Source organism: Hylobates moloch, unplaced genomic scaffold (assembly GCF_009828535.3).
Source record: "Hylobates moloch isolate HMO894 unplaced genomic scaffold, HMol_V3 SCAFFOLD_9, whole genome shotgun sequence".
NCBI lineage: Eukaryota > Metazoa > Chordata > Mammalia > Primates > Hylobatidae > Hylobates > Hylobates moloch.
In genome coordinates, this window is record NW_026652284.1 from 8,422,102 (window position 1) to 8,449,984 (window position 27,883).

Here is a 27,883-nt window from a genome sequence, read left to right on the forward strand (position 1 = left end):
CACGTCCAGCTATTTTTTTGTGTGTGTGTGTATATTTAGTAGAAACAGAGTTTCACCATGTTGGCCAGGCTGGTCTCAAACTCCTGACCTCAGGTGATCTGCCCACCTTGGTCTCCCAAAGTGCTGGGATTACAGGCATGAGCCACTGCGCCTGGCCCCCTCCTGGACTTTTAGGATGTGACTCCCTTCCCATCCAGCCTTTCTGTCTGAGCACTACTCACCCAGCTAGACTGACTTGGTAACTGGATCTAAGAAGGAGGCGATATTGCTGTTTTCGAGGTCGGTGGGCCAGAGGCCTGGGCTAAGGCACTCAGACAAGCCCCCGCCCTGCCCATCTGGTCACCAACCATTCACAGTGATCATTCATCTGTGGCAAGAGGTGGGCAGCGGAGGAAGCGGAATAGAGATAACCGATGTGTAACTTTTTGGAGGTTTTACAAAAGCAGATAGAGTGGCCAGTGGCATCAAATAAATGGAACGAGAACTTAAGCCCGGGCACCCGGAGTGGGTGTTTTCTGAGCCCTCGGCTCCCTCTACAGGCCTTTCCTGACCACAGCCAGCCCATTTGGGGAGCCATGTCTCAGCCCTGGATTGGGTACGGCAGGGAGGGCTCCAGATGCCCCCGCTGAGCCGGGTTGATTCTAACACTATTCCTCTGTGGCCTAGTATTGTCTTTTCTCTTTTACCTGTAAATCATGTTCTCTTTTGCAGCAAGCAAATTCCTGAATTTTTGCTCCCTTCTAGAAGCTCAAGTGAGGGTCTTTACCAGAGACATACCCAGAGATTTGTTGTAATGTCGTTCGGGGAATCCAGATTTCACTTACAGAGGCTATTTCTGCCAAGTGGCTTTCCCTGGAGCAGCCCAGAGCTGTTGTTCAATCCTAAGGGGATGTTTGTCTCGCTAATTTCCATCAAGAAATGTGTTTTCTTGGACAGGCACAGTGGCTCATGCCTGCAATCAAAGCATTTTGGGAGGCTGAGGTGGGTGGATCACCTGAGGTCAGGAGTTCGAGACCAGCCTGGCCAACATAGTGAAAACCCGTCTCTACTAAAAATACAAAAAATTAGCCAAGCATGGTGGCGCATGCCTGTAATCCCAGCAGCTTGGGACTGGGAGGCAGTAGAATCGCTTGAACCTGGAAGGCGGTGGTTGCAGTGAGTCAAAATCGCACCACTGCACACCAGCCTGGTCAATAGAGTGAGACTCCCCATCAAAAAAAAAAAAAAAAAAAAAAAGAGAGAAAGAAAGAAACAAAAAGAAATCCATTTTCACAGGAAACCAAAAATGAGCATTTTGGACACAGTCTGCTAAATGATTATTCCTTTCCTGATACAGATTTTGGTTTTGAGAGTCAAACAGGGATCGGCAGCACAGCATGACTTTGGTTTTGATTCAGAACCATTTTACTAGGCTCAGAAAATCATGCTTTGTCGAGTTCTGATGGATTCCAAGGGAAATCACCTATCAGGTAAAGCTGTACTTTCTCTCACCAAGACCCTGGAGGTAGCATTTCCACTTCCATTCTTTGCCAATGGCTCCTGTGACTGAACACAGAAGCTGTTTTCTGAAATAAGACGAAAGCGTTTGTGGAAGAGCCACAGAATAAAAATAGAGATACAGGTACTTACTTTCAATTCTTTTCTTTTAAATGTAAATAATCGCTCCATGATCCATGCTGCCACTTACCCCAACTGAATACCAAAACAGCTGAATCCTTTTTTTTTTTTTTGAGACAGGGTCCTGCTGTTGCCCAGGCTGGAGTGGCAGTGGTGCCATCCTAGTTCAATGAAGCCTCAAATTCCTGGGCTCAAGGGATCCTCCCGTCTCAGCCTCCTGAGTAGTAGGGACTACAGGCACGCACCACCGCACCAGCTCTGGGCGACAGAATGAGGCTCCTTCTCAAAAAAAAAAAAAAAAAAAAAAAGCTGACTCTGAATCTTAAAACCTTCATCTTTAGGAAGGAATAGTATTTGTTTGTTTGAGACCGAGTTTCACTCTTGTTGCCCAGGCTGGAGGGCAATGGTGTGGTCTTGGCTCACCACAACGTCCGCCTCCCAGGTTCAAGCGATTCTCCTGCCTCAGCCTCCCAAGGACCTGGGATTACAGGCATGCATCACCACGCTTGGCTAATTTTTGTATTTTTAGTAGAGACAGGGTTTCATCATGTTGGCCAGGCTGGTCTCGAACTCCTGACCTCAGGTGATCCACACGCCTTGGCCTCCCAAAGTGCTGGGGTTACAGGTGTGAGCCACTGTGCCCGGCCTGAGGAATCGTATTTGGATTACTCATCTCTCCGGCCACTTTACTTACAAAAAACTAAACTAAGAAGTAAATAAGCCAGAACCCCTCCCCACTCACCCCCTTTGGTCTCCCCAAGAACAGGAGGATTCTGAGAAAGGAGCTGGAGAGACAGTGGGGTCTTTGGGGGTTCCCTGAGACACCTCTTCCTGCCCTTGTTCCAGCCTTGGAATTGGAAGGAGGGAACCTGTGTCTGAAGTGACTGACAGGTGGGGACAGGAGTGTGGATTCGGGCCTGTGCTTGACACTCAAACCCAAGCTACAGCAAGGGTTAGCAGCTCACGGAAGGAGAGGCCAGGAGGCCCGGGGAGACTGCTGTCCCTGAGCAGCTGCGCTGGGCTGTGCTCACCCCGGTGGTCACCACGCAACCTCAGGGGAGCCTTCAACCTGGTGAATGGCAACTGGTTCCTCTGTTGAGCAAAGTCTCCAAGGAAAGCCGGGTTCTCCAGAGAATCTTAACACCCTGACCAGCCAGGAATCTGCTCCATGATGTCTGGATGGGGACACATCTCTGGGGCCCCTGACAGCTTATTTAATCACACAGAAGATAGGTGCACAGATGCGGGTCCCTCAAATTGTAAACAGTGCAGTGTGGTCCTCAGGACACCAAGGTCCACCAGGTGGAGGCACCATGGCCGCAATCGTGGACCACTGGTTTCCCTGAATCTCATTGCTACCCTTATGCAGATGAACACCCACCCCAGTGGGCCAGGACACTGGTACCGGTGGAACTTGCTGCCCGAGGATCTAGGAGGTAGAAGAAGCTGAGTTGGCAGCTGCTCTCCTAATGGAGCCGAGAGCATCAATAGCGGGGGCTTCTGGTGCAGCAGACATGCACTTCCGCCCCTGCAGCAGGGACTCACAGAAGTGCCTACCCCCAGGAAGGCAGCACCTAGGCACAGAACTAGAAAGGACAAAAGTTCAGGTGCTTGGAAGTTCCCCTGGGGTCCCTTGGGATTCCTGAGATTCTGCTGGCTTGGAAGGCGCAGGAGCCTTGGGAGTGCCAGCCGGGCTCTTGGTGGGAGGCTGAGAAGAGCAGCAGCAGCAACAGAGAGAGAAGAGCCGAGTTCGGACGGCGCGGGTGCAGAGGACGAACATGATGCAGTTGGCACCTCCCTGAAACGTGTTCCCGATACCCTGCCGGGAGAAAAGGAGCTGTGAGCATGGGGCTGGAGTTGGTCTCAGAAACACACGCGCTGTTCCAATTAAGAGAAACGGCTAGGCTGGGTGCGGTGGCTCACACCTGTAATCCCAGCCCTTTGGGAGGCTGAGGTGGGCGGATCACTTGAGGTCAGGAGTTGAAGACCAGCCTGGCCAACATGGTGAAACCCTGTCTCTACTGAAAATACAAAAATTAGCTGGGGGTGGTGGTGGGCGCCTGTAGTCCCAGCGACACGGAGGCTGAGGCAGGAGAATCACTTGAACCCAGGAGGCAGAAGTTGCAGTGAGCCGAGATCCCACCACTGCATTCCAACCTGGGTGACAGAGCCAGACTCTGTCCCCGTACCCCCCCCAAAAAAGACAGAGAAATGGCTGAGAAACACACACACACACACACACACACACACACACACACACACTGCATACATGCACACACATGGGGTAGCTGGGAAGTGCTGTGGACCCCAGAACCTCCCCCCATCCTCCCCGCCATGGCTGATCTGGGATGACCTCGGCAATGGGCCTTCAGCAGGGCTCCAGGTCTTCTTGGCTGGGAAGGACCCAGGATCAGTCAGCTCTCCTGGGGCTACTCCTAGGTCACTGGTGAGCACCTCACCACCCCAGACCACACTGATCCCACTCTGCCTTCTCTCTTCAAGGCCCCGTCTTGGGCAGAGAGGAAGGCACAGCACAGTGGGGCCAAGCTCCTCCCTGCAGCTGTGCCTTGGCCGACACTGGGGTGCAGCCACTGTGCTGTGGGAAGGAATCAGGCTGTGCCTCCTCTGGGGGCAGGGATGACAAGGGCCAGGGAGGGCAGACCTACATGCAGAACCACCAGCACCGGGGTCCGCACCGCCGGGGAGTCACAGAGGGTCAGCACGAACCGCACGGTGCTCCAAACCCGGAGGCAGATGAAGATGAGCGGGATGAGCACCAGCTTCTTGTCCGCCATGGAGGAGTGGCGCGGCAGGCGGTGCTCCTCGGAGAGGATGGGCCGGTACTCAGAGAGTGCTGTGTGCTGTGTGGGGACAGCGAGGGCAGACTTGAGTGGGTGGGCACCCTCCCGCCACGTCCACCCAGGCTGCCCAGGTCTTCCCAGGGACTTGAACTAGCTCAGGGAGGTAGCAGAGATGTGTGGTGGAGCCCAGATCCTTCTCCTGAAGCCTGACTGCTAGATCCTCTGCCCAGTCCCCATCTCCACATGGAGGTCTCAAAGTCATCTGAAACAGCTCACATCCAAGACAGAAGACGGATCTCGACCCCTGAGGCCAATGCTCCCTTCCCGGTCTCAGCTTATGGAAACAACAGCTTTCTCGCTGCCCAGACCAAAGCCTTGGGACTCTGTTTTGACCCCTTTCTTTGTCCCATAGCCCACATCCGATCCCCAGCAAGTCCTGCAGCCCTCTTTTTTTGTTTAAAATAGATGCAGGGTCTCCCTATGTTGCCCAGGCTGATCTCAAACTCTTGAACTCAAGCAATCCTCCTGCCTCGGCCTCTCAAAGTGCTGGGATTGCAGGCATGAGCTGCCACCGTGCCCACCTCTCACTTCAAAACAGATCCAGACTCTGGGTACTTCTGCCACCTTCTGCCACTGCCCCCGTGTCCAGGCCACGTCACCACGTCTCTGGATGGGCTCCCTCCTCCGCCTCTGCCACCCCGTCCTGCTCCCCGCTGCAGTCCATTCTCAACACAGAAGCAGCAGGGCTGCTTGAAAACCCGATTCTGCTCCAGTGAGTCCTCCACTCGGAGCTCTTCAGCACTCCCCACTCCACACGCTCCTTACGGTCACAGCGGGGCCAACCCTGCAGCCACACCGACCTCCTTGTTATGCTGCAGACACGCAGCACCCCCGCCCCAGGGCTCCGCACTGGCTGCTCCCTTGCTCTGGAATGCCCGTCTCCATCTGTCCCCAGGCTCCCCCTCCCGCCCTCTTCAAGACTTTGCTCAAGCAGCACCATCTGGATAAAGCCCGACACCCCTATTTAAACTGCACAGAGGCCGGGCGCAAAGGCTCATGCCTGGAATCCCAGCATTTTGGGAGGCCGAGGCGGGCAGATTGCTTGAAGTCAGGAGTTCGAGACCAGACTGGCCAACATGGTGAAACCCCATCTGTACTAAAAATACAAATATTAGCTGGTTGTGGTGGCACGTGCCTGTAATCCCAGCTACTTGGGAGGCTGAGGCAGGAGAACCGCTTGAACCTGGGAGATGGAGGTTGCAGTGAGCCGAGATTGCGCCACTGCACTCCAGCCTCGGCAACAGCAAAACTCCAGCTCAAAAATAAATAAGTAAATGGCCGGGCGCGGTGGCTCACGCTTATAATCCCAGCACTTTGGGAGGCCGAGGCGGGCGGATCACGAGGTCAGGAGATCGAGACCACAGTGAAACCCCGTCTCTACTAAAAAAATACAAAAAAATTAGCCGGGCGTGGTGGCGGGCGCCTGTAGTCCCAGCTACTCGGAGAGGCTGAGGCAGGAGAATGGCGTGAACCCGGGAGGCGGAGCTTGTAGTGAGCCGAGATCGGGCCACTGCACTCCAGCCTGGGTGACAGAGCAAGACTCCGTCTCAAAAAAAAAAAAAAATAAATAAATAAAATAAATAAATAAATAAGTAAATAAATACATAAATAACCGCACAGGCACTTCCTAGATAGTCCCATCCTCACGTTCCGCTCTGTATTTTTAGTAGAGTCGGGGTTTCACCATGTTGGCCAGGCTGGTTTTGAACACCTGGCCTCAAGCAATCTGCCTGCCTCAGCCTCCCAAAGTGCTGGGATTACAGGTGTGAGCCACTGCGCCCGCACCTAGCCTAATTTTGTATTTTTAATAGAGTCGGGGTTTCACCATGTTGGCCAGGCTGGTCTTGAACACCTGGTCTCAAGTCATCTGCCTGCCTCAGCCTCCCAAAGTGCTTGGACTGCAGGCATGAGCCACTGCTCCTGGCCAACGCCCAGCTAATTTTTAAACTTTTTGTAGAGACAGTGTCTCACTCTGTTGCCCGGGTTACTCTCAGATTTCTGGGCGCAAACGGTCCTCCTGCCTTGACCTCCCAAAGTGCTGCAATTTCAGGCATGAGCCACCACTCCTGGCCAAAAAAAGCACATCTTCATCATGGGCGGTTTCATCTATTTTTACAAATTCAGCTTTGATCTGGAAGGAATCTCCTCCTTCCTCTCATGAAAGACATTCCCAGGAGGAAAGCCAGGGCTGGCTCAAGCTCACGTTTTTGTTCTCCTTCTGGAGAGGAGGTGGGTGGGCTGGGGGTACAGCAGGCCGTCCCTGTGCAGGGAGGGGGCTTGCATTCTGGAGGGGAGGACGATGATAAGCAATTAGCCCGAGGAACAAGGGTGAATGACATCCTGGGACTGAGGGTGAGACAATCTATGGGAAACAGATTTTGGGAGGCTGAGGCGGGCAGATTACTTGAGGCCAGGTGTTCAAAACCAGCCTGGCCAACATGGTGAAACCCCGACTCTACTAAAAATACAAAATTAGGCTAGGCGTGGGTGCAGTGGCTCACGCCTGTAATCCCTCTAGCACTTTGAGAGGCTAAGGTGGTCTGGATTACTTGAGGCCAGGAGTTCAAGACCAGGCTGGCCAAAATGGTGAAACCTGTCTCTACTAAAAATACAAAAAAATTATCCAGGCGTGGTGGCACATGCCTATGATTCCAGCTACTTGGGAGGCTGAGGCATGAGAATTGCTTGAACCTGGGAGGCAGAGGTTACAGTGAGCTGAGATTTGCCATTACACTCCAACCTGGGCAACAGAGCAAGACTCTGCCTTAAAAACAAAAACAAAATTAGCCAGGTGTGGTGGCACACACCTGTAGTCCCAGCTACTCAGGAGACTGAGGTGGAAGAATAGCTTGAACCCAGAGGTGGAGGTTGCAGTGAGACAAGATTGAGCCACTGCACTCCAGCCTGGGCAACACAGTGAGACGCTGCCTCAAAAACAAAAAATGCATTTTTGAGCCGGTCCTGTGCCTGGGACGCTGAAGGCCCAGGGAAGGGGAGATTCCCAAGGTATTCTGCCAGCACCTGGTGTCTTGTGGAGTCACTGGTGCATCGTGGTATCTCTCAGCCCCCAATCTTCTGCAACTAACCTGCTCAGAGCCGCCCTCCTCCTCCTCTTCCCCCTCCTCCATCCCCCTCCCCCTCCCCCTCCTCCTATGGCTTTTAGCAGCAGCCCAGGGAGCTGGCAGTCCCGCTCCACCCCTCCGAAACCAGTAGGGGAGCTACAGGGTGGGGCAGCTCCAGGAACTGCCCACTAGCTTGGCTACCGTCTGCTCCTAGCGGTTCCTGTCCCAGCTCACCGATTCTTGACTCTTTCCTAGCTAGAGGCAACTAGCACATTCTCAGCTCCCTGCCCACTTCTATCCCATTTTTCTGAAACATTTGCTGATTTGGAAAAGAGGACCCATTGTCACCCGTAGGGGTCAGCCTCAGCCCGCAGGCTTCCTGCCCTGCCAAAGGAAAGGCAGAAAGACACACAAAGGGCATCTGTAGAGGAGAGTCCTGGGCAGGGTCTGGCGGAGCGCCCGGGAGCCTTCATCAGGGGTCCCGGAAACTTTCCAGGGCAGTGGAAAAGAAGAGGAGGTGAGAAGAGCATCCATCACCCGGGCAGGAGACCGACTACTAATAAAAGGCTAGAAGAAGACAAAAGATGATTTCATTTTTTCTTTTTTTTGAGACAGGGTCTCACTCTGTCACCCAGGCTGGAATACAGTGAACTTCCAGGCTCAAGTGATCCTCCGGCCTCACTCTCTCAGCCTCTCAAGTAGCTGGGACTACAGACATGCACCAGCACACCAGCTAATTTTTTTTTTTTTTTGAGACAGAGTCTCTCTGTTGCCCAGGCTGGAGTGCAGTGGCGTCATCTCGGCTCACGGCAAGCTCCGCCTCGTGGGTTCATGCCATTCTCCTTCCTCAGCCTCCCGAGTAGCTGTGACTACAGGCACCTGCCACCACGCCGGGCTAATTTTTTTGTATTTTTAGTAGAGATGGGATTTCACCATGTTAGCCAGGATGGTCTCGATCTCCTGACCTCGTGATCCAGCCACCTTGGCCTCCCAAAGTGCTGGGATTACAGGCGTGAGCCACTGCGCCAGGCCCTAATTTTAATTTTTTTTTTTTTTTTTTGAGATGGAGTCTCGCTCTGTGGCCCAGACTAGAGTAAAATGGTGCAATCTCGGCTCACTGCAACCTCTGACTCCTGGGTTCAAGTGATTCTCCTGCCTCAGCCTCCTGAGTAGCTGGGATTACAGGCACCTGCCACGGCGCCCGGCTAATTTTTGTATTTTTATTACAGATGGGATTTCACCATGTTGGCCAGGCTGGTCTCAAACTCCGGACCTCCGGTGATCTACCTGCCTTGGCCTCCCAAAGTGATGGGATTACAGGCGTGAGCCACTGCGCCCAGCCTTAATTTTAATTTTTATTTATTTTTTTGAGGTGGAGTCTCGCTTTGTCGCCCAGGCTGGAGTGCAGTGGTGCAATCGCAGCTCACTGCAACCTCCATCTCTTGGGTTCAAGCGATTCTCCCGCTTCAGCCTCCCGAGTAGCTGGGACTACAGGCGTGTGCCACCACATCCAGCTAATTTTTGTATTTTGGTAGAGATGGGGTTTCACTATGTTGGCCACGCTGGTCTGGAACTCCTGACCTCAAGTGATCCACCCACCTCAGTCCCCCAAAGTGTTGGGATTACGGGCATGAGCTACCGCACCCAGTCCAAAAAGAGGATTTCAGACCAATGAGAAGTCCCACAGCCATCTCCAGCAAGGACTCCATCTGAGGCAGAAGCGGGGTCTAGGGCGGGTGAGAACTGGTTACATTTCCAAGCAAGAAGAAAAGAGAAAACTAAAGGTCTTGACGTGAGAAGACACAACGGGAGTGGAGGGCGGGGATTAGGTGTCCAGATGGCCACAGCCGCAAGATGCATCCTGACTCAGAAATGGCTGCTGGGTGGACAGAATGGCCTACAAGATGGGTACACACCCTCCTACAATTTCAGCCCTGAAAACTCAGAGGGCAAATAGAAACACAGGGACTCACGCCAGCAAGCCTGCAGGATAAGCCTGGAAGTCTGAATTTAGAGCATTTCCTCTGGACCTATCTTACTGTCCCAGCCACTCTTCACATTGAATCTTCGCCCATAGTTACTTGCACTTCTGCCTATCTCCAGGAGGGTGGGATCCATGTCTGAGTCCTCAAGATAAACTCCCAAGCTATACAGCACTTTGATGCTAGGAGATGCTCAGTAAAAACATACTGAATGAGGCCGGGCACGGTGGCTCATGCCTGTAATCCCAGCATTTTGGGAGTCTGAGGCGGGCGGATCACTTGAGGTCAAGAGTTCGAGACCAGCCTGGCCAACATGGTGAAACCCTGACTCTACTAAAAGAACAAAAATTAGCTGGGCGTGGTGGCACGTGCCTATAATCCCAGCTACTCAGGAGACTGAGGCAGGAGAACCACTTGAACGTGGGAGGCAGAGGCTGCATTGAGCCGAGATTGTGCCACTGCACTCCAACCTGGGTGACAGAGCAAGACCCTGTCTCAAAAATAAACAAATAAATAAGTAAATAAAACTAAAATAACATACAGAATGAGTGACCGAGTGGATCAAAGAATGGCTTAATCTGTGGCCTTTTGCAGGCATTTGCTTGTGGCCAGGAGGAAGCCCCTAGCTCACATGTGCAGACTGGGAGGCAAGAACAAGGAGGAACTGGGCCAAGGTGTCAGAGGAAAGCCATTCTTTCCTAGGCTCTCCAGCCAGCCCAGCCTACTCATTTCTGAATTCCGGAAACTCCTGCCATTTAGGATATAATAAATCACTAGGAAAAGTTAGGTGAGTTATTTGCATCATTGATTGTGAAATTCCACAGTCATCCCTTCCCGTGGGGCAGCCCGGCCTTGGGTCCGTCCTCACCTTTTAGCTAAATTCCTCAAGTTTAAGCAGCCACCACAGGCTGTCCACCAGGGGGCAGGAGAGGGCCATGACCGAGGATACAGCAGCCCTGTCCGCAGCAGCCCTGTGCCCCAACAGGCTCTTAATCGGCTAAGCCTCATTTCCTTATCTACAAAGGAGTAACAGGACCCGGCTCCTAACGGGGCAGCGGGAACCAACACACGATCCGTGTAACACAGCATGTTGCATGGTGTCTGGTGCACAGCAAGTGCCTGGTCCCCCCTGGCCCATCACTGGTTCTGTCCCCAGAGACGCAGCCTGTCCCCTCGGGTGGCCAAACTCAATGCCAGGCCTTGCACCTGGGCACAGGGGCCATGCAGAGGGCCCTGAGCTCTGAGGGCAGCGCCTACCGCTCTGTTGATGTGCTTCCGGACCAGGAGGTACAGCAGAGGCAGCAGCACATACGCCAGCAGTTCCCACAGCTTCCCCGTCAGCAGCATCCACAGGACACGGTCCTTGGCCTCCAGGTCGATCCAGCACCAGCCCACAGACACGTCCGAGGCGTCAAAGCCAATCTTCTTCAGGGCGACGGCTGCCACGGTGATGACCAGCGGGACCCCCCAACTGAGGAAGGAGGAGAGAAAGAGGCATCAGGGTCAGGCCATGGCTCCCGGCAATGTCAGCCCTCGCAAAAATGACGGAGGACGCCCTTCAGAAAGGGGATGCTCTCCGGAGTCTGGATGGCACAGTGGCCCTGGAAAATAAGAAGGGGTAGGTGTTGCCCCGGGAGCCTGGCTGTACTTTAGAATTCTTCAGGGACTGGCATTAGAATGGAGTGACGTGGGACAGTCAGCTCCCAGCATGTGCCCAGCTTCTTTTGCATACATGTGGGTACAGAGTTTGAGACCAGGCCTGCCAACATGGTGAAACCCTGTCTCTACTAAAAATACAAAAATTAGCCGGGCGTGGTGGTGCACACCTGTAATCTCAGCTATTTGGGAGGCTGAGGCAGGAGAATCGTTTGAACCCAGGAGGTGGAGTTTGCAGTGAGCTGAGATTGTGCCATTGTGCTCCAGCCTGGGTGACAGAGTGAGACTCCATCTCAAAAAAAGAAAAGAGTTTTGTATACATGTGTGTACAGAGCACAGGGCCAGGCAGGTGTGTGAGTGTTTGCTGCTGTCATGACTGTTGTGAGTCACGTCCTGCTGTCCCAGGGTTCAGGCCTGTGGTGCAGACACTGGTGCTGCGTGACGCCTGTCTGGTTTCTGTTCCGGGAAGCCTTGGGCACCAGCATGCGAACACCTGTCCATGCTCGTGCAAATGTGCCACAAACGATCAGCACCCCCTGGTCAGCCCTTGGGTTTAGGAGTGCACACATCGGGGGCTTAGGGTTGCCTGGGCGGGGAATTCCAGGGGTCTGCTTACCTTCGGCAGGCTCTAGGAGGGGGAACGTGGGCTTTGGGCAGTGCGTCCCTTTGGCCTTGAGGACTTCTTACACAATGGCGGGGAATGGAACCTGGCAAAGGTCAACGGGGACCTTTGAAAGCATAAAGCTCAGGTAGAGGCCCCTCCAAGGGCAGTGTTGGGCTCAGTTTTCTTTTTTCTTTCTTTGAGACGGAGTCTCGCTCTGTCACCCAGGCTGGAGTGCAGTGGCACAATCTCAGCTCATTGCAACCTCCACCTCCTGGGTTCAAGCGATTCTCCTGCCTCAGCCTCCTAAGTAGCTGAGATTACAGGCGTGCACCACCACGCCCGGCTAATTTTTATATTTCTAGTAGAGACAGGGTTTCACCATGTTGGCCAGCCTGGTATTGAACTCCTGACCTCAGGTGATCCACCTGCCTCAGCCTCCCAAAGTGCTGGGATTATAGGCCTGAGCCACCATGTCCAGCCCAGGCTCAGTTTTCTAGAGCGCTCTCCCACAGCCAGCCACACAGCCAGGAGTAGGCCCCTTCCCTGTGGTCCTTGAACCAGTCTGTTCCTTACACAGCAGTGGAGTACACAAAGGCTACAGTGGCTCCTGAGAGAGGCAGGTAGTGGGGTAGTTAAGAGCTTGGATTTCAGTGTAGTGGGCTTGGATTTTAGTGTAGTGGGCTGGATCCAAGTCCCAGTTCTGCCCCTGCTCGGGCAAGTTATTTAGCTTCAACACGCCAGGTTCTCTGCAAAGTGTAGGTGACGACAGTGACTACAGGGTGTCATTGTAGGGTCGTTATGAGAATAAACAAATACATGTGTGTACAGAACACATGGCCAGGCAGGCATGTGAGTGTTTGCTGCTGTCGTGACCGTTGTGAGTCACGTCCTGCTGTCCCAGGGTTCAGGCCTGTGGTGCGGACACTGGTGCTGCTTGGGGCCCGTCTGGTTTCTGTCCTGGGTAGAAGATACAAGTACCCCTGTCCTAGGTCAGGCGCCTGGAGGGCAAAGCCTTAGGTAAACAGGAATGATACTATGATAACTATGAGATCAGAGTTCAACGTGAATCTGAGGCCAGAATGAGGCCAGGAGAACTGTGCTTCAAGGGGTTCTCCCAAATGCTGCAGGGCTGGCAGAGCAGGCCGGGCAGGGATGAGGATGGGAGGGAAAAGTCAGTTCCCTGGGACTGGGAAGGCCTCATGCAGGATGCTTCCAGAACAGAGGGGCCCTGGCCAACCATCCCCTCTGCAGCATTCTCCAGTCCCCACTGGCCTCTGTAGGGAAGGGCAGGAGGGCTGATGGCAGAGTCACATCACCCTCAGTGGCCTCGGTGGCAGGAGGCAGCATGTTCTGTTGGAAGTCACAAAGACACAGGAGCAAAAAGACCACAAAAGGCCAGGCGCAGTGGCTCATGCCTGTAATCCCAACACTTTGGGAGGCCAAGGTGGGCGGAACACTTGGGGTCAGGAGTTTGAGACCAGCCTGGCCAACATAGTGAAACCCCGTCTCTACTAAAAGTACAAAAATTAGCTGGGCGTGGTGGTGCATGCCTGTAATCCCAGCTACTTGGGAGCCTGAGGCAGGAGAATCGCTTGAACCTGGGAGGCAGAGGTTGCGGTGAGCCGAGATCACGCCACTGCACTCCAGCCTGGGTGACAGAGCAAGACCCTGTCTCAAAAAACAAAACAAACAAACAAAAAACAAAAACCACACACACACACACACACACAAAACACCCACAAAAGGTAAGAAAGGGTTGTTTTAAAACTCATGACGGGCTGGGTGAGGTGGCTCACGCCCAAATCCCAGGACTTTGGGACTTTGGGAGGCCGAGACATGTGGACCACCTGAGGTCAGGAGTTCAAGACCAGCCTGGCCAACACGGTGAAACTCCGTCTCTACCAAAAATACAAAAATTAGCCAGGTGTGGTAGTGCGTCCCTGTAATCCCAGCTTAGTGGGAGGCTGAGGCGGGAGAATCCCTTGAATCTAGGAGGTGGAGGTTGCAGTGAGCTGAGATTGTGCCACTGAACTCCAGCCTGGATGACAAAGTGAGACTCTGTCTCAAAAAAAAAAAAAAAAAAAAAGTAAGCAGCTCTTAGAGTGCCACCACGCCAATCCTCCAGCCATAATGTGCTGTTCCTCATTACTTTACAGTTGCAGGATTCCGCTAAGGAATTCTGGGAAGGAGGTGAGCACTGTATGTAGGAACAGTCTCCCTGCAGGAGGCTGGTCTGGAGCTGGGGGTCACTCAAATAGGGGATTCCCCTCTGAGTTGGGGCTGGGAGGGTCACGGTCGGCACAGCACTCCTTTGGGCACCCCCTGCATCCCGACAGGCCTTATGGGAAGCCGGGGGACCACACGGACCTGCACTCTGTAACTTTAGGGTTGCAGTACTAAAGCTACAAAGCAGTAGATCTCTTCTGTGACACTGAGTTTGTGCTGGGAAATAACCAAAGGGAAGGTCAAATAGGCAGAGGGTTTTGAAAGGGTTAAGAATGTGGGTTTAAATTAGCCAGGCGTGGCAGTACACACCTGTAATCCCAGCTACTCAGGAGGCTGAGGCAGGAGAATCATCTGAACCCGAGAGGCAGAGGTTGCAGTGAGCCGAGATTGTGCCACTGCACTTCAGCCTGGGTGACAGAGCGAGACTCTGTCTCAAAAAAAAAAAAAAAAAGAATAGAAGAATGTGGGCCTGATCAACAGGGAGGGGTTGTTTGAACACACAGAAGGAGTAGCTGTGTGAGGGCCAGAAGCTGCCAGAGGGTGGTATTTGAGAGAGAGGAGGTAAGAGGTAGAATCAGGGAGCCGGTGGGAATGGAGAGGATGGAATGGTCCAATGATCCCGCAAAGCAGGCTGGGCAAGACCAACTCACGTACAGGCATGGACAGTGGTGTGCTGGGAACATTTCACAACTGGCTCTCCAGAAAAACGCAGACGTATGCATGTGTGCATGTATGCATGTTTACACACACACGTTTAAATGTATAAATTTCACCTGCAGGATGTGAAGCATACAATTTATAAATAATAAAGTATACAATAATAATACTCCTTCTTTATTGTCCATTTCATGCAGCCAATTGATTCTCACAGAATGTTTTTGTTGATTTTGCCAACCTGTGGATGCAATCAGCAAATGAGAGAGCTCCGCGGCATGAAGTTAATTGATGCTTTCATTTCCCTTAACGAGATGAAAATGAAATAAGGAAGAAATAGGAAACAAGACATATGTTGGTTGCTCATGTCACTGGTTGGTGACACGAGCAACTTCTTTGTTGAATCAGGTACGAGTTTTCTTCCCCCCCCACTGGGAGACTGTTTCCTCAATTTTTTTCTGCTTCATGATCCTGTCTCTTCTCCTTACCTCTTCTTTACAGGCAGGTTTTCTGCCTGCCCCAACACAGCTGCCATCTCTTCTTAAGCTCAGAGATAAGTAACACTTAAGTTTAATCTATACCTTTAACGTCTTCTCCATTACTTTCTTAAGTCTAGATCAGGGGTCCAGCAAACTATGGCTCTCAGGCCAAATCTGGCCCACAGTTTGTTTTTTTTTTAGATAAAGTTTTATTGCAACACAGCCACACCCAGTCATTTACAGATTGTCTACTGCTGCTTTCAGGCAGAGCTGAGCAGTTAAACAACTGAGACTGCATGGCCCACAAAGCTGAAAACACTTACTTTACAGGAAAACTTTGCTGACCTCTGCTCTACACAATCAACAAAGCAATAAATCAAGCCTTGATTTGTAGTCTTTGCCAACTTCCATGTGTAAATACTTCCACCATGGCCAATTTCCAGCCACCAACACATGTAGTTGGGAACAGATGCACATAACACACCATTATATATATACATTTTATATATATATATTTTAAACATAATTATATATACATATTTTTTCACCACACAGATATGATAGATGCAACAACTTCAAGCATGTAAAGAGCAGAACAGCTATGACACGATGAGCTTTGAGTATTTATGGCTTTTTTTTTTTAAATTTTATTATTCCCAGCACTTTGAGAGGCCGAGGTGGGCGGATCATGAGGTCAGGAGTTTGAGACCAGCCTGACCAACATGGTGAAACGCCGTCTCTACTAAAAATACAAAAAATTATCTGGGCATAGTGGCACATGCCTGTAATCCCAGCTACTCAGGAGGCTAAGGCAGGAGAATTGATTGAACCGGGGAGGTGGAGGTTGCAGTGAGCCGAGATCGTGCCACTGCACTCCAGCCTGGGTGACAGAGGGAAAAAAAAAAAAAAGCGTTATTATTTCAGAGACAGGGTCTTGCTCTGTTGCCCAGACTGGAGTGCAGTGGCATAGTCATGGCTCACTGCAGCCTCCAAATCTCGGGCTCAAGTAATCCTCTCAACCTCCAGAGTAGGGGGTACTACAGACACATGCTACCATGCCCAGCTTATTTTTTGCTTTTTGTAGAGACAAAGTCTTGCTTTATTGCCCAGGCTGGTCTTGAACTCCTGGCTTCAAGTGATCTTCTCACCCTGGCCTCTCAAAGTGCTGGGATTACAGACATGAGCCACCATGCCCGGTCTATTATTTTTTAAAATGGGATCTCACTATGTTTTCTCAAGTGATCCTCCCGTCTCAGCCTCCCAAAGAGCTAGGACTACAGGCAGGAGCCCCATGCCCAGCTCTGTTTTTCATATAATCTAGTTTTTAATACTGGTCGTATCTAACAATCAGCTCACAAAATTCCCTAAAATGTAACAATCGGGTCTCTCAAGCTGGCTCCAGGACACCACCAGACATAGGATAAAAACGATAAGGAGATGACAGTGCCCCAGGTTCCTGACTACAGGGTAAGGAGAAAGTTGGTGTATCTGGAACTCTCAGAAGGATAAACAGGGCAGTTCTCCAGCCAGGGGAACACCCTGAGCTGCAGGTAGCCTAAATCTGATAGGTGCTCCACAAACACACGCGTGGCATAAATCCTGCTTTCTAGAAATGCGTATTGCAGTTCTGACATGTAGCCGGGCACGGTGGCTCACGCCTGTAATCCCAGCACTTTGGGAGGCTGAGGTGGGCAGATCACCTGAAGTCAGAAGTTTGAGACCAGCCTGGCTAACATGGCGAAACATCATCTCTACTAAAAATACAAAAAAATTAGCCGGGTGTGGTGGTGGGCACCTGTAATCCCAGCTACTGGGGAGGCTGAGGCAGGAGAATCACTTGACCCGGGAGGTGGAGGTTGCAGTAAGCTGAGATTGCGCCACTGTACTCCAGCCTGGACGACAGAGTGGGACTCTGTCTTAAGAAAAAGCAAACAAAACAAAACAAAACAAAACAAAACAAAAAAACACAGTTCTGACATGTAACACCTAACAGTTTTTCCCCCCTTCATAAGGGAAGCCACCACCCCAAAAAAAAATAAAGCCAGAACAAGCAACACAGGGCTTAATAACTGCACATATGAAAAAGACCAAGGGATTTAGCTGATTACAACCTAGAAATTCATGTGGTTGGAGGGGTCGTCCTGCTGCTCAGATGTGGGTGGCTCAGAACAGCCAATGGCTGGTGCTGTCTGCCTGTGAGTGGACATCTGCAGTTCACATTCTAAACCTGAGACTGGCAAGCTGGTGCCAGTGCCAGGTCACCTGAGGAGCATGTAAAGAGACGCTGGGCCTTGAGCTATCCTCAAATGGTTAAAAAGTCTTGAAGAGGACCTGGTGGTGGAGAAGTGGTTAGATGCCGGAGGAATGGGTGGGGTCCTGCCCAATCCTAAACCCAGGGGCTGAATAGGCAGCTTCCACCGAGAGAAGGTGAGTGCCCATGTTCAGGGGGTGCCATGACAGGTGCTGGGTGGGGGTGCAAGGTGGGAATGTGAGTTAGAGTAGGTGACCGATAAGGCCCCTCCTCTCTAAACCTGTGAATCTGAGGCTGGGAGGAGGCCAAGCTGAGCCTGTCTGGATGGAGGAAGCCTGGGACAGCCACCTCGTGTGTAACTCCGATTTGGCAGGAGCACCACGAGCTTCTCCCAGAGGTACCTGGGCCCCAGTTCCAACTTGTATTTGCCTAGAAATGAAAGCCAGACTCCAAGATGGCTTCCTCCCCACTCAGAGGCCGTTAAGGGTTCAATTGTGTCCCCTACAAATTTCATGTGTTGAAGTCCTAATCCCCAGAACCTCAGAATGTGAGTGTATTTGAGAGAGAGGGTCTTTCAAGAGGTGATTAAGTTAAAATGTGGTCATCAGAGTGGAACCTAAGCTAATGCGACTCTGTTGTCATAACTACCTGTAATCCCAGCATTCTGGGAGGCCAAAGGATCACTTGAACCCAGGAGAGTTTGAGACCAGCCTGGGCAACAGAGTGAGACCCTGTCTCTACAAAAAAATATATAAATTAGCCAGGCGTGGTGGCACACACCTGAAGTCCCAGCTACTCAGGAGGCTGAGGTGGGAGAACCGCTTGAACCCAGGAGGTTGAGGCTGCAGTGAGCTGTGAGTGTGCCACTGCACTCTAGCCTGGGTGAGAGTGACACCCTGTTTTTTTTTTTTTTGAGATGGAATCTCTGTGTCTCCCATGCTAGAGTGCAGTGGTGTGATCTCGGCTCATTGCAACCTCCGCCTCCCAGGTTCAAGCGATTCTCCTCCCTCAGCCTCCCAAATAGCTGGGATCACGGGCACCCACCATTACACCCAGCTAATTTTTGTATTTTTAATAGAGACAGGGTTTCACCATGTTGGCCAGACTGGTCTTGAACTCCTGACCTCAGGTGATCCACCCACCTCGGCCTCCCAAAGTGCTGGGATTACAGACGTGAGCCACGATGCCCGGCCAAGACTCTGTCTTAAAAAAACAAACAACAACAAAAACAAGAAGTGATGAGCACACAGATCTTTACAAAGGGAAGACCAAGTGAAGACCCAGGGAGAAGATGGCCATATACATGCCAAAAAGAGAGGCCTCAGGAAGAACCAGTCCTGCCCTCACCTGGACCTTGCACGTCAGCCTCCCAAACTGTGAGAAAATAAATTTCTGTTGCCTAAGCCCCCAGGCTGTGGTACTTTGTTAGGGCAGCCTGAGTAAACATCTCAGAGGCTTTCTACAGACTAGGCGGGAGAGACATGTGTCTCGGCAGGGGGTACTATCCCAGCTCCTAGGGCCCCCAGTCTCAGAGGTCAGGGATGACTTGGAAACTCCCTACCCCCACAATGCCCAGATTGGCAAAGCTGGGCCGGGACCCTCCACCAGCTCACACCAGCTCACACCAGCTCCTGGAGGAGAAATCGACAAAAAGCCATTCATACTTGTCAGGAGCTTCGCCCTTTTTGGAACTCCGACACCTTTTGTTTTTAAATGTCCTCCAGAGAAAGGAAGTGGAAGTACTGCCGGGGATTAGCCAAGCAGTGAATAAACCATCTGCCAGACCTGAATTCCCCTGCATGGTGTCGTGGTGTCGGTCAGACGACCACAGGCAGGCCACTTGTCCCCAGGACAGCAATGCTCTCGGCTTCCCTGCCCTTCAGAATGGGTCCTTGGGAGTTCCCAGCGCTGCCCAACTGGGGATCTTCTGTTGTGTGGTTCCTGGAACCTGTCCCCACCAGAGTCAGGGTGGGGGCACCTGCAGACAGGGAGACACACCTCCACTTCACACACAAATGGACAGTTATACTGAAAAGCGGCCCACTGGTTTTCAAAGACCCTTAGAATGCCATCCCCACTGCCAGGAAGGGGTCAGAGGTTAGACTGAAGGGGGCTCAAGGCAGGGTCTGTTCAATCACCTGCTCCCAGCCTGGGATTCCTGTACCTTTTCCCCACCCCAAACCTCATCCTTCCTACAGATCTCTGGGGGTTGGCACCTGCTGGGAGGAAAACAAGCAGGCCCCTTCTCTAGGCCAAACACAATGCCTGGTGTAGGTACCATGAGACCTGGGGATTTTAACATAACTCAGAAAATGCTTTGAGAACCAAACTCTTGTGCAACAATATGCCAATTTAAAAACCTCAGGACGGAGCAGGGCTGGGGGAAGCCCAGCTGTAGGGAGTGAGGCCTGGTGAGAGGCTGCCTGGAGGTTTCTTCCCTGGGAACAATGGACACTTATTGTCCATCTCCAGGGGCAGAAGGGTCAGGACTTGGGAGAAGTTCAGGGAGTCAACCCCTGGGCCAGGCCACCATGAGGTCACTCTGCAGCTTTAACTGCAGAAGAGGAGAGGAATGTCTAAAGGAACTCTCAGATGCACACTCATGCCCTAGTGCCACCGTCTGTAGCCCTCAGCTCAGGGATGGGCAGCCTGAGCTCTCACACCTCCTGCCAAGTTGCTGGTGCTCAGCCCTCTGCCATGAGCTTCCTGCTGCACACAGGGAAGCAGCACTGCCACCCTCACCAGTCACCTCGGAAAACTTTTATGGGGAAATAAGCGAAACCAGTTCAATGATTGATATTTTCGGGAGTAGTGGCTGACATGGGGTACTATTCATGTGGCCACTGCATCCATCCCTCACTCAGATGCCACTGCCTGGGGAGACGGGCCAGCTCTACCACTGGCTTGTCCTTGCAGTGCCATGGTGAGCTCGTTTCAAATTAGAGAACTCAGGCCGGGCACGGTGGCTCACGCCTGTAATCCCAGCACTTTGGGAGGCCGAGGTGGGTGGATCACATGAGGTCAGGAGTTCAAGACCAGCCTGGCCAAAATGGTGAAATCCTGTCTTTACTAAAAATACAAAAATTAGCCGGGCGTGGTGGCACATGCCTGTGATCCCAGCTACTTGGGAGGCTGAGGCAGGAGAATCACTTGAACCTGGGAAGTAGAGGCTGTACTGAATAGAGATCACACCACTGTACTCCAGCCTGAGTGACAGAGCCAGACTCTGTCTCAAAAAAAAAAAAAAAAAAAAAAAAACAGGCCAGGTGTGGTGGCTCATACCTGTAATCCCAGCACTTTGGGAGGCCGAGGCAGGTGGATCATTTGAGGTCAGGAGTTTGAGACCAGCCTGGCCAACATGGTAAAACACCGTCTCTACTAAAAATACAAAAAAATTAGCCAGATGTGGTGGTGTACGCCTGTATTCCCAGTTACATGGGAGGCTGAGGCAGGAGAATGGCTTGAACCCAGGAAGTGGAGGCTGCAGTGAGCTGAGATCGCGCCACTTCACTCCAGCCTGGGTGACAGAGCTAGACTCCATCTCAAAACAAACAAACAAAAAACAAATTAGAGAACTCTGAGAACCTTCCAGAACAGGCCCAGGTTTCCCCTTTTTGCTACGTTGGGACTTCCCGCTCCCCCCAGAGCAGGGTTTTTATGGTAAACATGGGGGTTCACAGACTCTTGCTTCCTCTGTAACTCTAAAGGGTGGATGAATGTGTGTGTGAGAGGCACGGGGGCTAGACCCTACTGGAGTCATACCCACACCCGCCCCCAGCTCAGCGGGGCCAGAAGAAACTCAGAGATGCCCGAGGTGAACCGGGTCGGCCAGGACCCTTCCTTCTGACCCCCAAATGAGCTGTCCCGACCGTTTAGCTGCCCCCCATGCTCACAGGCCATACAGCTGATGCCTGGCCCCATGGAGGTCCTCGTGGAGGGGGTGGTCACCTCGCCCCTGCTGACCCTGGTCTGGCATCACACTGGCGCCCACCACCGTGCAGGGAGGAAGGGCTGCGCGCTCTTAGAAAGGCAGGTCCCCTTATGTGGGAGGTGGGGAAATGACCCCCTCCCCAGCAGCTCTGGCCTCCCTCAGGTGGGCATGGTAAACACACAGCCACTCAGGCACACCACATGAAAGTCAAAGACAGGACGTCTGTGGCATCTGCCTCACCAGCTAAGACAGAGTAGAAAGGGACTCCTTAAACACGGGGACTTCCCCTGAACACTGAGTATCTCACCCAACCTTAAAAAAGCAACTGCCACCAAAAAATTCAAAATGCTGTCAGAATCAGTGGACACGAACCCCTTGGGTGAAAGCTGGAGACGTGATAGGCTTTCATGCCACCAATGTCGCTCAGCAAGACACTTCTTAACTACAAAAGGGAAAATAGTTAACTTGCAGTGCAGGAACTTGGCAGATATCACCTTAGCCCATTGATGAGAGTTAATATCACCAGTAAGGGAATACGTCCAAGTTGCTGGCCACCAGGTAGAAAGCAATGAGAAAAACATGTTTCTGGGATATCCTGCCCAAAATGCACAACCTGAACCCACTTATGAGGAAGCAGCAGACAAACCCGAATTGAGAGGCCTTCTATAAAATAATGGGCCCGTACTCTTCAAAAATGTCAGTATCATAAAACACCAAGAAAGGTGGGAGAACTGTTTCAGATGGAAGGAGAATAAAGATATATGAAAATTAAGTCAACATACAAGCCAAGATTTTCCTTTGCTATCAGGGACACTGTTAGTCCATGGACAAAAATCTCAATAAAGGCCAGCTGCGGTGGCTCACGCCTGTAATCCCAGCACTTTGGGAGGCTGAGGTGGGTGGATCACTTGAGGTCAGGAGTTTGAGATCAGCCTGAGCAACATGGTGAACCAATTTACCAGTGGTGGCGATCCTAATCCCATATTGAAGGTGAGGCAGGAGGTCACTTGAATCAGGAGGTGAGGTTGCATGCCAGAGTGACACCTTGTATCCACCTGGCAACAAGTGAAATGTCTTGGTGGGAGAAAAAAAAAAAAATATATATATATAAAAATATATGTATTTAATTTTAAAATATAATTAATATATTTTAAATATATATAATATTAAATATATAGTTGCTATTAATATATTTAATATTTAATATCTAATATATATAATTAAATATCTATACATATATTTAATTTTAAATATCTATACATATATTTAATTTTAAATATCTACACATATATTTAATTTTAATTTTTTTGAGATAGGGTCTTGCTCTGTCACCCAGGCTGGAGTACAATGGCACAATCTCAGCTCACTGCAACCTCTGTCTCCTGGGTTCAAGCGATCCTCTCTCTCATCTCAGCCTCCTGAGGAGCTGGGACTACAGCCACACACCACCATGCTCGGCTAATTTTTTAAATTTTTTGTAGAGACAGGATTTTGCCATGTTGCCCAGGCTGGTCTCAAACTCCTGGGCTCAAGTAATCCATCCACCTCGGCCTTCCAAACTGCTGGGACTACTGGCGTGAGCCACCATGCCCAGCCTAAAAATAAATTATTGTTGAAATTGTATCTCAGTTTTTAAAACCTGTTACAGCCAAAAGACAACATAGACTCCTAAAAGGAGTCTTGGACTGGGTCAGAAGTAGATTCTAACTCTGAGCCTCTCCCTTACTGAAGGGAGACCCCCTGAAACTACTGCTACAGAATAAAAGATGAAATGCTCCTGATTATTGTAAATACAAAATTGCATGCAGGATTGTGTAAAGACAATGCCAGGTTGGACTGCCAGAATGAGCCAACAGCACGTAATGTGCTTCCCCCTGCAGAGAGCCTATGAATGGACGTGCAGTCAGGGAGGTTTCACATCACCAAGATTCCTATCCCAGAAAAGCAGATGTTCATAGCTCTGGGAATGGAACGTGACCCTTGTGGAGAGCCTATAAATGGACACATGGGGGGCACCTGTCCATATGGACAAGATAGGGCTATAAACACCCTCACCTATAAACACCCCACGGCTCTTCTAGGCCTCTTTAGGGTTACAGCATACTCCCTTCTGAGAATTTCTGGTCTAACTGGTTGTCTAGCTTCACGTCCTGTTGCTATGGATTGTTTGTAACCAGCTTTTGCTGCAACTCTTACCGCTGATTAATATCTTGCTAATCATAGGTTATGGAAAGACTGTGTTTCTGTTTTAAGGCTCTGTTAGAAATTACTGATGCACACACTATATTGTAAATTCTTATCCCTGTATACTGTACTTCTGCATACAGATGTTATGTTAAAGAATTACCTTATCCCCATGTGACCATCTCACCTCATAATCAAATGACCCTAAATCCCTCACTAACCTACCCCTGCCCTCACTAAAATTAATAATAAATGCTGGTATGTCCAGTGCATTGTTGGCACTGTGGAACCAGAAGGCGGTGACCCCCGTAGACCCAGCTTTCACTATCTTGTGTGTGTCTATTATTTCTCGACCTGCCCATCGCCTGGGAACAAAGAGAGCCCCATTGCATTGCGGGCTGCTGGCCAGATCCTGCAATACCTTACTAGCTATGTAGCCCTGGGCCATCACATCTGCTTTGAGGGTAATCACCCCACCCATCCATTCTGTTGGGTTACTTTTTTTTTCTTTTTCTTTTTTTAGAGACAGGTCTCACTCTGTCACTCTGGCTGGAGTGCAGTGGTGGTCTCGGCTCACTGCAGCCTCAACCTCCTGGGCTCAAGTAATCCTCCTGCCTCAGCCTCCCAAAGTGCTGGGATTACAGGTGTGAGCTACCACTCCTGGCCCTGTTGGGCTATTGGTGATTAGCGAGCTAATGAATGGAATGGCACCCTGCAAACATCAGGGGCCAGACACAGCTCATGCTGAAATATGATTTCCTGAGAAGGAGGTCTAAACTGCCCTCCTCTCTCTGTAAAGGGGGCCATGCAGGTGCTCTCCTGGGAACTTGTGCACGTGCAGGATTCTCTCTAACCTCTTGCCTTTATGTGGCTGTAATCAGTGTTAGCAATGGTTTCTGTCACTTGCCTTGTATCATATCATTAAAAAAAATGACTTACAGAATTCAAAACCAGTATCTAAGAGCTGCATACCATTTCAGAAGGGGAGGGTAGACTCTTAACTTCCTGTTCCCCCACTGTTGGACATTGAGGTCACTTCCAAATTCTCACCATAAGTGCCTCACAAACACCTTTGTACATACAGCTTTGTACATATTTTAGATTATTTCATTAGACTAGGATCTGGTAAATAGGATTATTGGATCAAGGGGTATGAACCAAATACTTTCTACAAAGACTATTTCAATTCACACCATCAATAATACTGTAGAAAAATGCCAGTGAAACTGGCATTTATCATGTTTGTATTCTGCCTTACTTTTTTTTTTTTTTTTGATATGGAGACTCACTCTTATCACCCAGGGTGGAGTGCAGTGGCGCGATCGTGGCTCACTGCAACCTCCACTTCCCAGGTTCAAGCGAGTCTCCTGCCTCAGCTTCCTGAGTAGTTGGGACATGCACCACCACGCCCAGCTAATTTTTGTAATTTTAGTAGAGACGGGGTTTTGTCATGTTGGCCAGGCTGGTCTCAAACTCCTGACCTCAAGTGATCCGCCCACCTTGGCCTCCCAAAGTGCTAGAATTTACAGGCATGAGCCACCGTGCCCAGCCCTGCCTTACTATTTTTTCCTTCTAATTAAATGAGGAAATGGTACCTTATTGTTATAACTTGTATTGCTTTGAGTATTAATGGTATATGACATATATTTATCAGCTGCTGTTACTATTTTGCTTGAGTATGTCCTTTGTCCATTTTTCAGGATATTTGTGGGTTTAAAACAATTCCTAAATGCACATTAGAATAAGGATGTCAACCTTCTGTGTTGTCATATTTTAAAATACTTTCCAAAACTGAAAGCTTTGAAGAGGACTGACTTCCAGTAGTATGAAATGGTTAAAAAGTGGATAATCATGTAGTCTATGCCTCAAGGTGATATTTCTCACATCAATAGATCCTGCAAACAATAAACTAATATTCCAAAGAAATACACTGGAGAGTCCTTAGTAAGGTCATTGGCAATACAGTCTGGGAAGATCTAGGTTAATAGATGAACCTGTTAGACAGGTTTAACCAATTCCCTTAGACTAGTGAAGTCTGAGTGCTGAGAACTCCAGAGAATAAATTGTCAAACTCCCTCTCTAGCTTGGATACAGGTAATTTTATTTTCTTTGAAGATGCAGGCAGGTCACATTCAACAGACAAGATGAATACGTTGCTTGTTTTTTCTTTTCTTTTTCCTTTATTTTTTTTCCTTTTCTATTTTTTTTTTTGGGAGAGGGTGTTGCTCTGTCTGCAGTCATAGCTCACTACAGCCTCGACCTCCCAGGCTCAAGCGATCCTCCCACCTCAGCCTCACAAGTAGCTGAAACTACAGGCATGTGCCACCATGCCCAGCTAATTTTTTAATTTTTAGTAGAGACAAAGCCTCACTGTGTTGGCCAGTCGAACTCCTGGGCTCAAGCGATCCTCCTGCCTCGGCCTCCCAAAGTGTTGGGATTACGGGTACAAGCCACCACACTGGGCCTACTTCTTTATCAAAGAAGCCCTTCCTGAACAACACAGAAAACCCCCCTAGAGGGTCCCTAATGAGAACCGAACAGAAAAACCTCCAACTCAGGTTTGCTGGGCAATCCTTCTTTTCCACAGAAGCTGCACCAGGTTCTGTTATCATTTAAAAAAATACTGTATTCAATATTTTTAAAGACAAGAAGGGAAAGATAACAGGTTCTTGCAAAGAAAGGTGCAGCCTCGACTCCCTTCAAGCACACGTGATCTCCCGTGGACTCGGGGCCCACTCCCAGCCAGCCATCACGGGACCCAGACAGGGTCAGATGGGATGCTGCCGGGAAGGCAAGGCAGGGCCCTATTCCATCTGCAGCATCTGAGCCACGGTTTGGATGACGTGTTGCAAAGACTTTTCACTTGTACAGCTGAGAAGCAGGTCACTTAGTTTCTCAAGGACCAGCCGGCCTCAGTGCACAACTGAAGGTCAAGCGACTCTTACAGCCCTGTAGCCTTGCCGTGTGACACCCAGGTGACCTGTCTCTGCCAAAGTGCTGACTGTGCTCGCAGTCCTTGGAAGGCACTTAAGTTTTTTAATAGAAAGGACCTATAATTAGGGCAGTATCTGATGCTCTGATCTGGGAGAAGGAGAAAAGGAAAACAGCCCCTAGGATTCCTGCCCTCAGTTCAGCACAGCACAGGACGCCATGAGATTTTCAAAACCTGACATTCCCCAGGGAAGGGCCGACCCTCTTTAGCGAGGCTTACTTGAAAGATGCTTGAACCGCAAAGTAAGGTCTCGGCTTTTCCCCATTCTCAGAGAGACTCCAGGCGGACTCCCAGACCAGCCCTCCGCCCCTGTCCTCAATCTCAGAATAGCTGAACTCTGCGAAGTCAAGATCACCTAGAACAGAAATACAAGGGGCTGGGGCCTGAGGCTAGAAACGACCAAAGACAGAATAAAAAGGAAAGTCCTTTGTAAACTGTACAGCAGAGACACGGCAGCTCGGGAGCGGCGGAGTGCACCAAGCTCACTGTGGCTTGGGGTGGGGTGGTGGCGTGGGACTGGGAGTTGCCGGCTCTTCAGCCCGGGACAGTTACCTAACTCGTCTCCCAGCCTGTTTCCCCATGGGCAGCAGAGACGGCCAGGACACAGTGAAGCAGGTCACAAGGGGCTCAGAGTGTCCTCCCCAGCCCGGTCCAAGGAACCAGGGCCCGGCTCTGGGGGCGAACTCTGTCCCCACTACCCCAAGGGGCTGTGCCCTGGGGCAGGCACAGAGGGGCTCCCTCGGGAGCGAATCTCGGGCAAGTCTGGCCTCCTCCCGCTGGCCCAGGACTGCGTTGGGGGCGCCAGCAGGCAAGGCTTGCTGTGGGTAGGAGGGGTCCAACCTAGACGCAGCCTCTGGGAGGGCAAGACCGGGAGAGGTCGGCCTGTGTCGGGGGCTCCTGGAAAAGCAGCGCCACCGCCACCCACCTGACGACATGGAAGGCCCAAAGCAGGCGATCTGTGCGGGGCCCGCGCGCGGCGCGGACGATGCTGAGGTACAAGTAGAGCGCAATGGCCACGGTCCAGAAGAAGGAGCTGGTGTTGGCGAAGGTGGACAGCGCGCCCTGCAGCACGCAGTCCCACGACGGGCCCGCGAAGTCTTGCAGCACTCCGTAGAAGTAGGAGGCGGCCGAGAGCAGGTCGGCCAGCGACAGGAAGAGCAGCAGGCGCCGTGCCCGGCTGCGCAGGTCGGGCCACAGGGCGTGCGTGGCCACCAGCAGGCCCGAGCCGAGCGCGGAGAGCGCGCACGACAGCAGCACCACGGCGCGCTCCGACGGCATCAGCTCGGTGGGCGGCGCGAGCGACTGCATGGCGTGGGGGGCCAGGAGCCGGAGCGCCGCGAGGACAGAAGCCGGGCCGCGCGTGCGGCCACCGCCGCCGCCGTCT

General features: G+C 51.2%; 1 protein-coding gene across 1 annotated transcript; it reads right to left on the reverse strand.

The window, feature by feature from the left end:
* Window positions 1–28: 28 nt before the first annotated feature.
* Window positions 29–27,883, reverse strand: GPR157 (G protein-coupled receptor 157). Its single transcript, XM_032758826.2, has 4 exons — window positions 27,425–27,883; window positions 10,780–10,993; window positions 4,284–4,478; window positions 29–3,436 (listed from the first exon to the last, which is right to left on the reverse strand). Exons 1-4 carry the CDS (start codon window positions 27,805–27,807, stop codon window positions 3,221–3,223), a joined length of 1,008 nt encoding a protein of 335 aa, XP_032614717.1. The 5' UTR covers window positions 27,808–27,883; the 3' UTR covers window positions 29–3,220.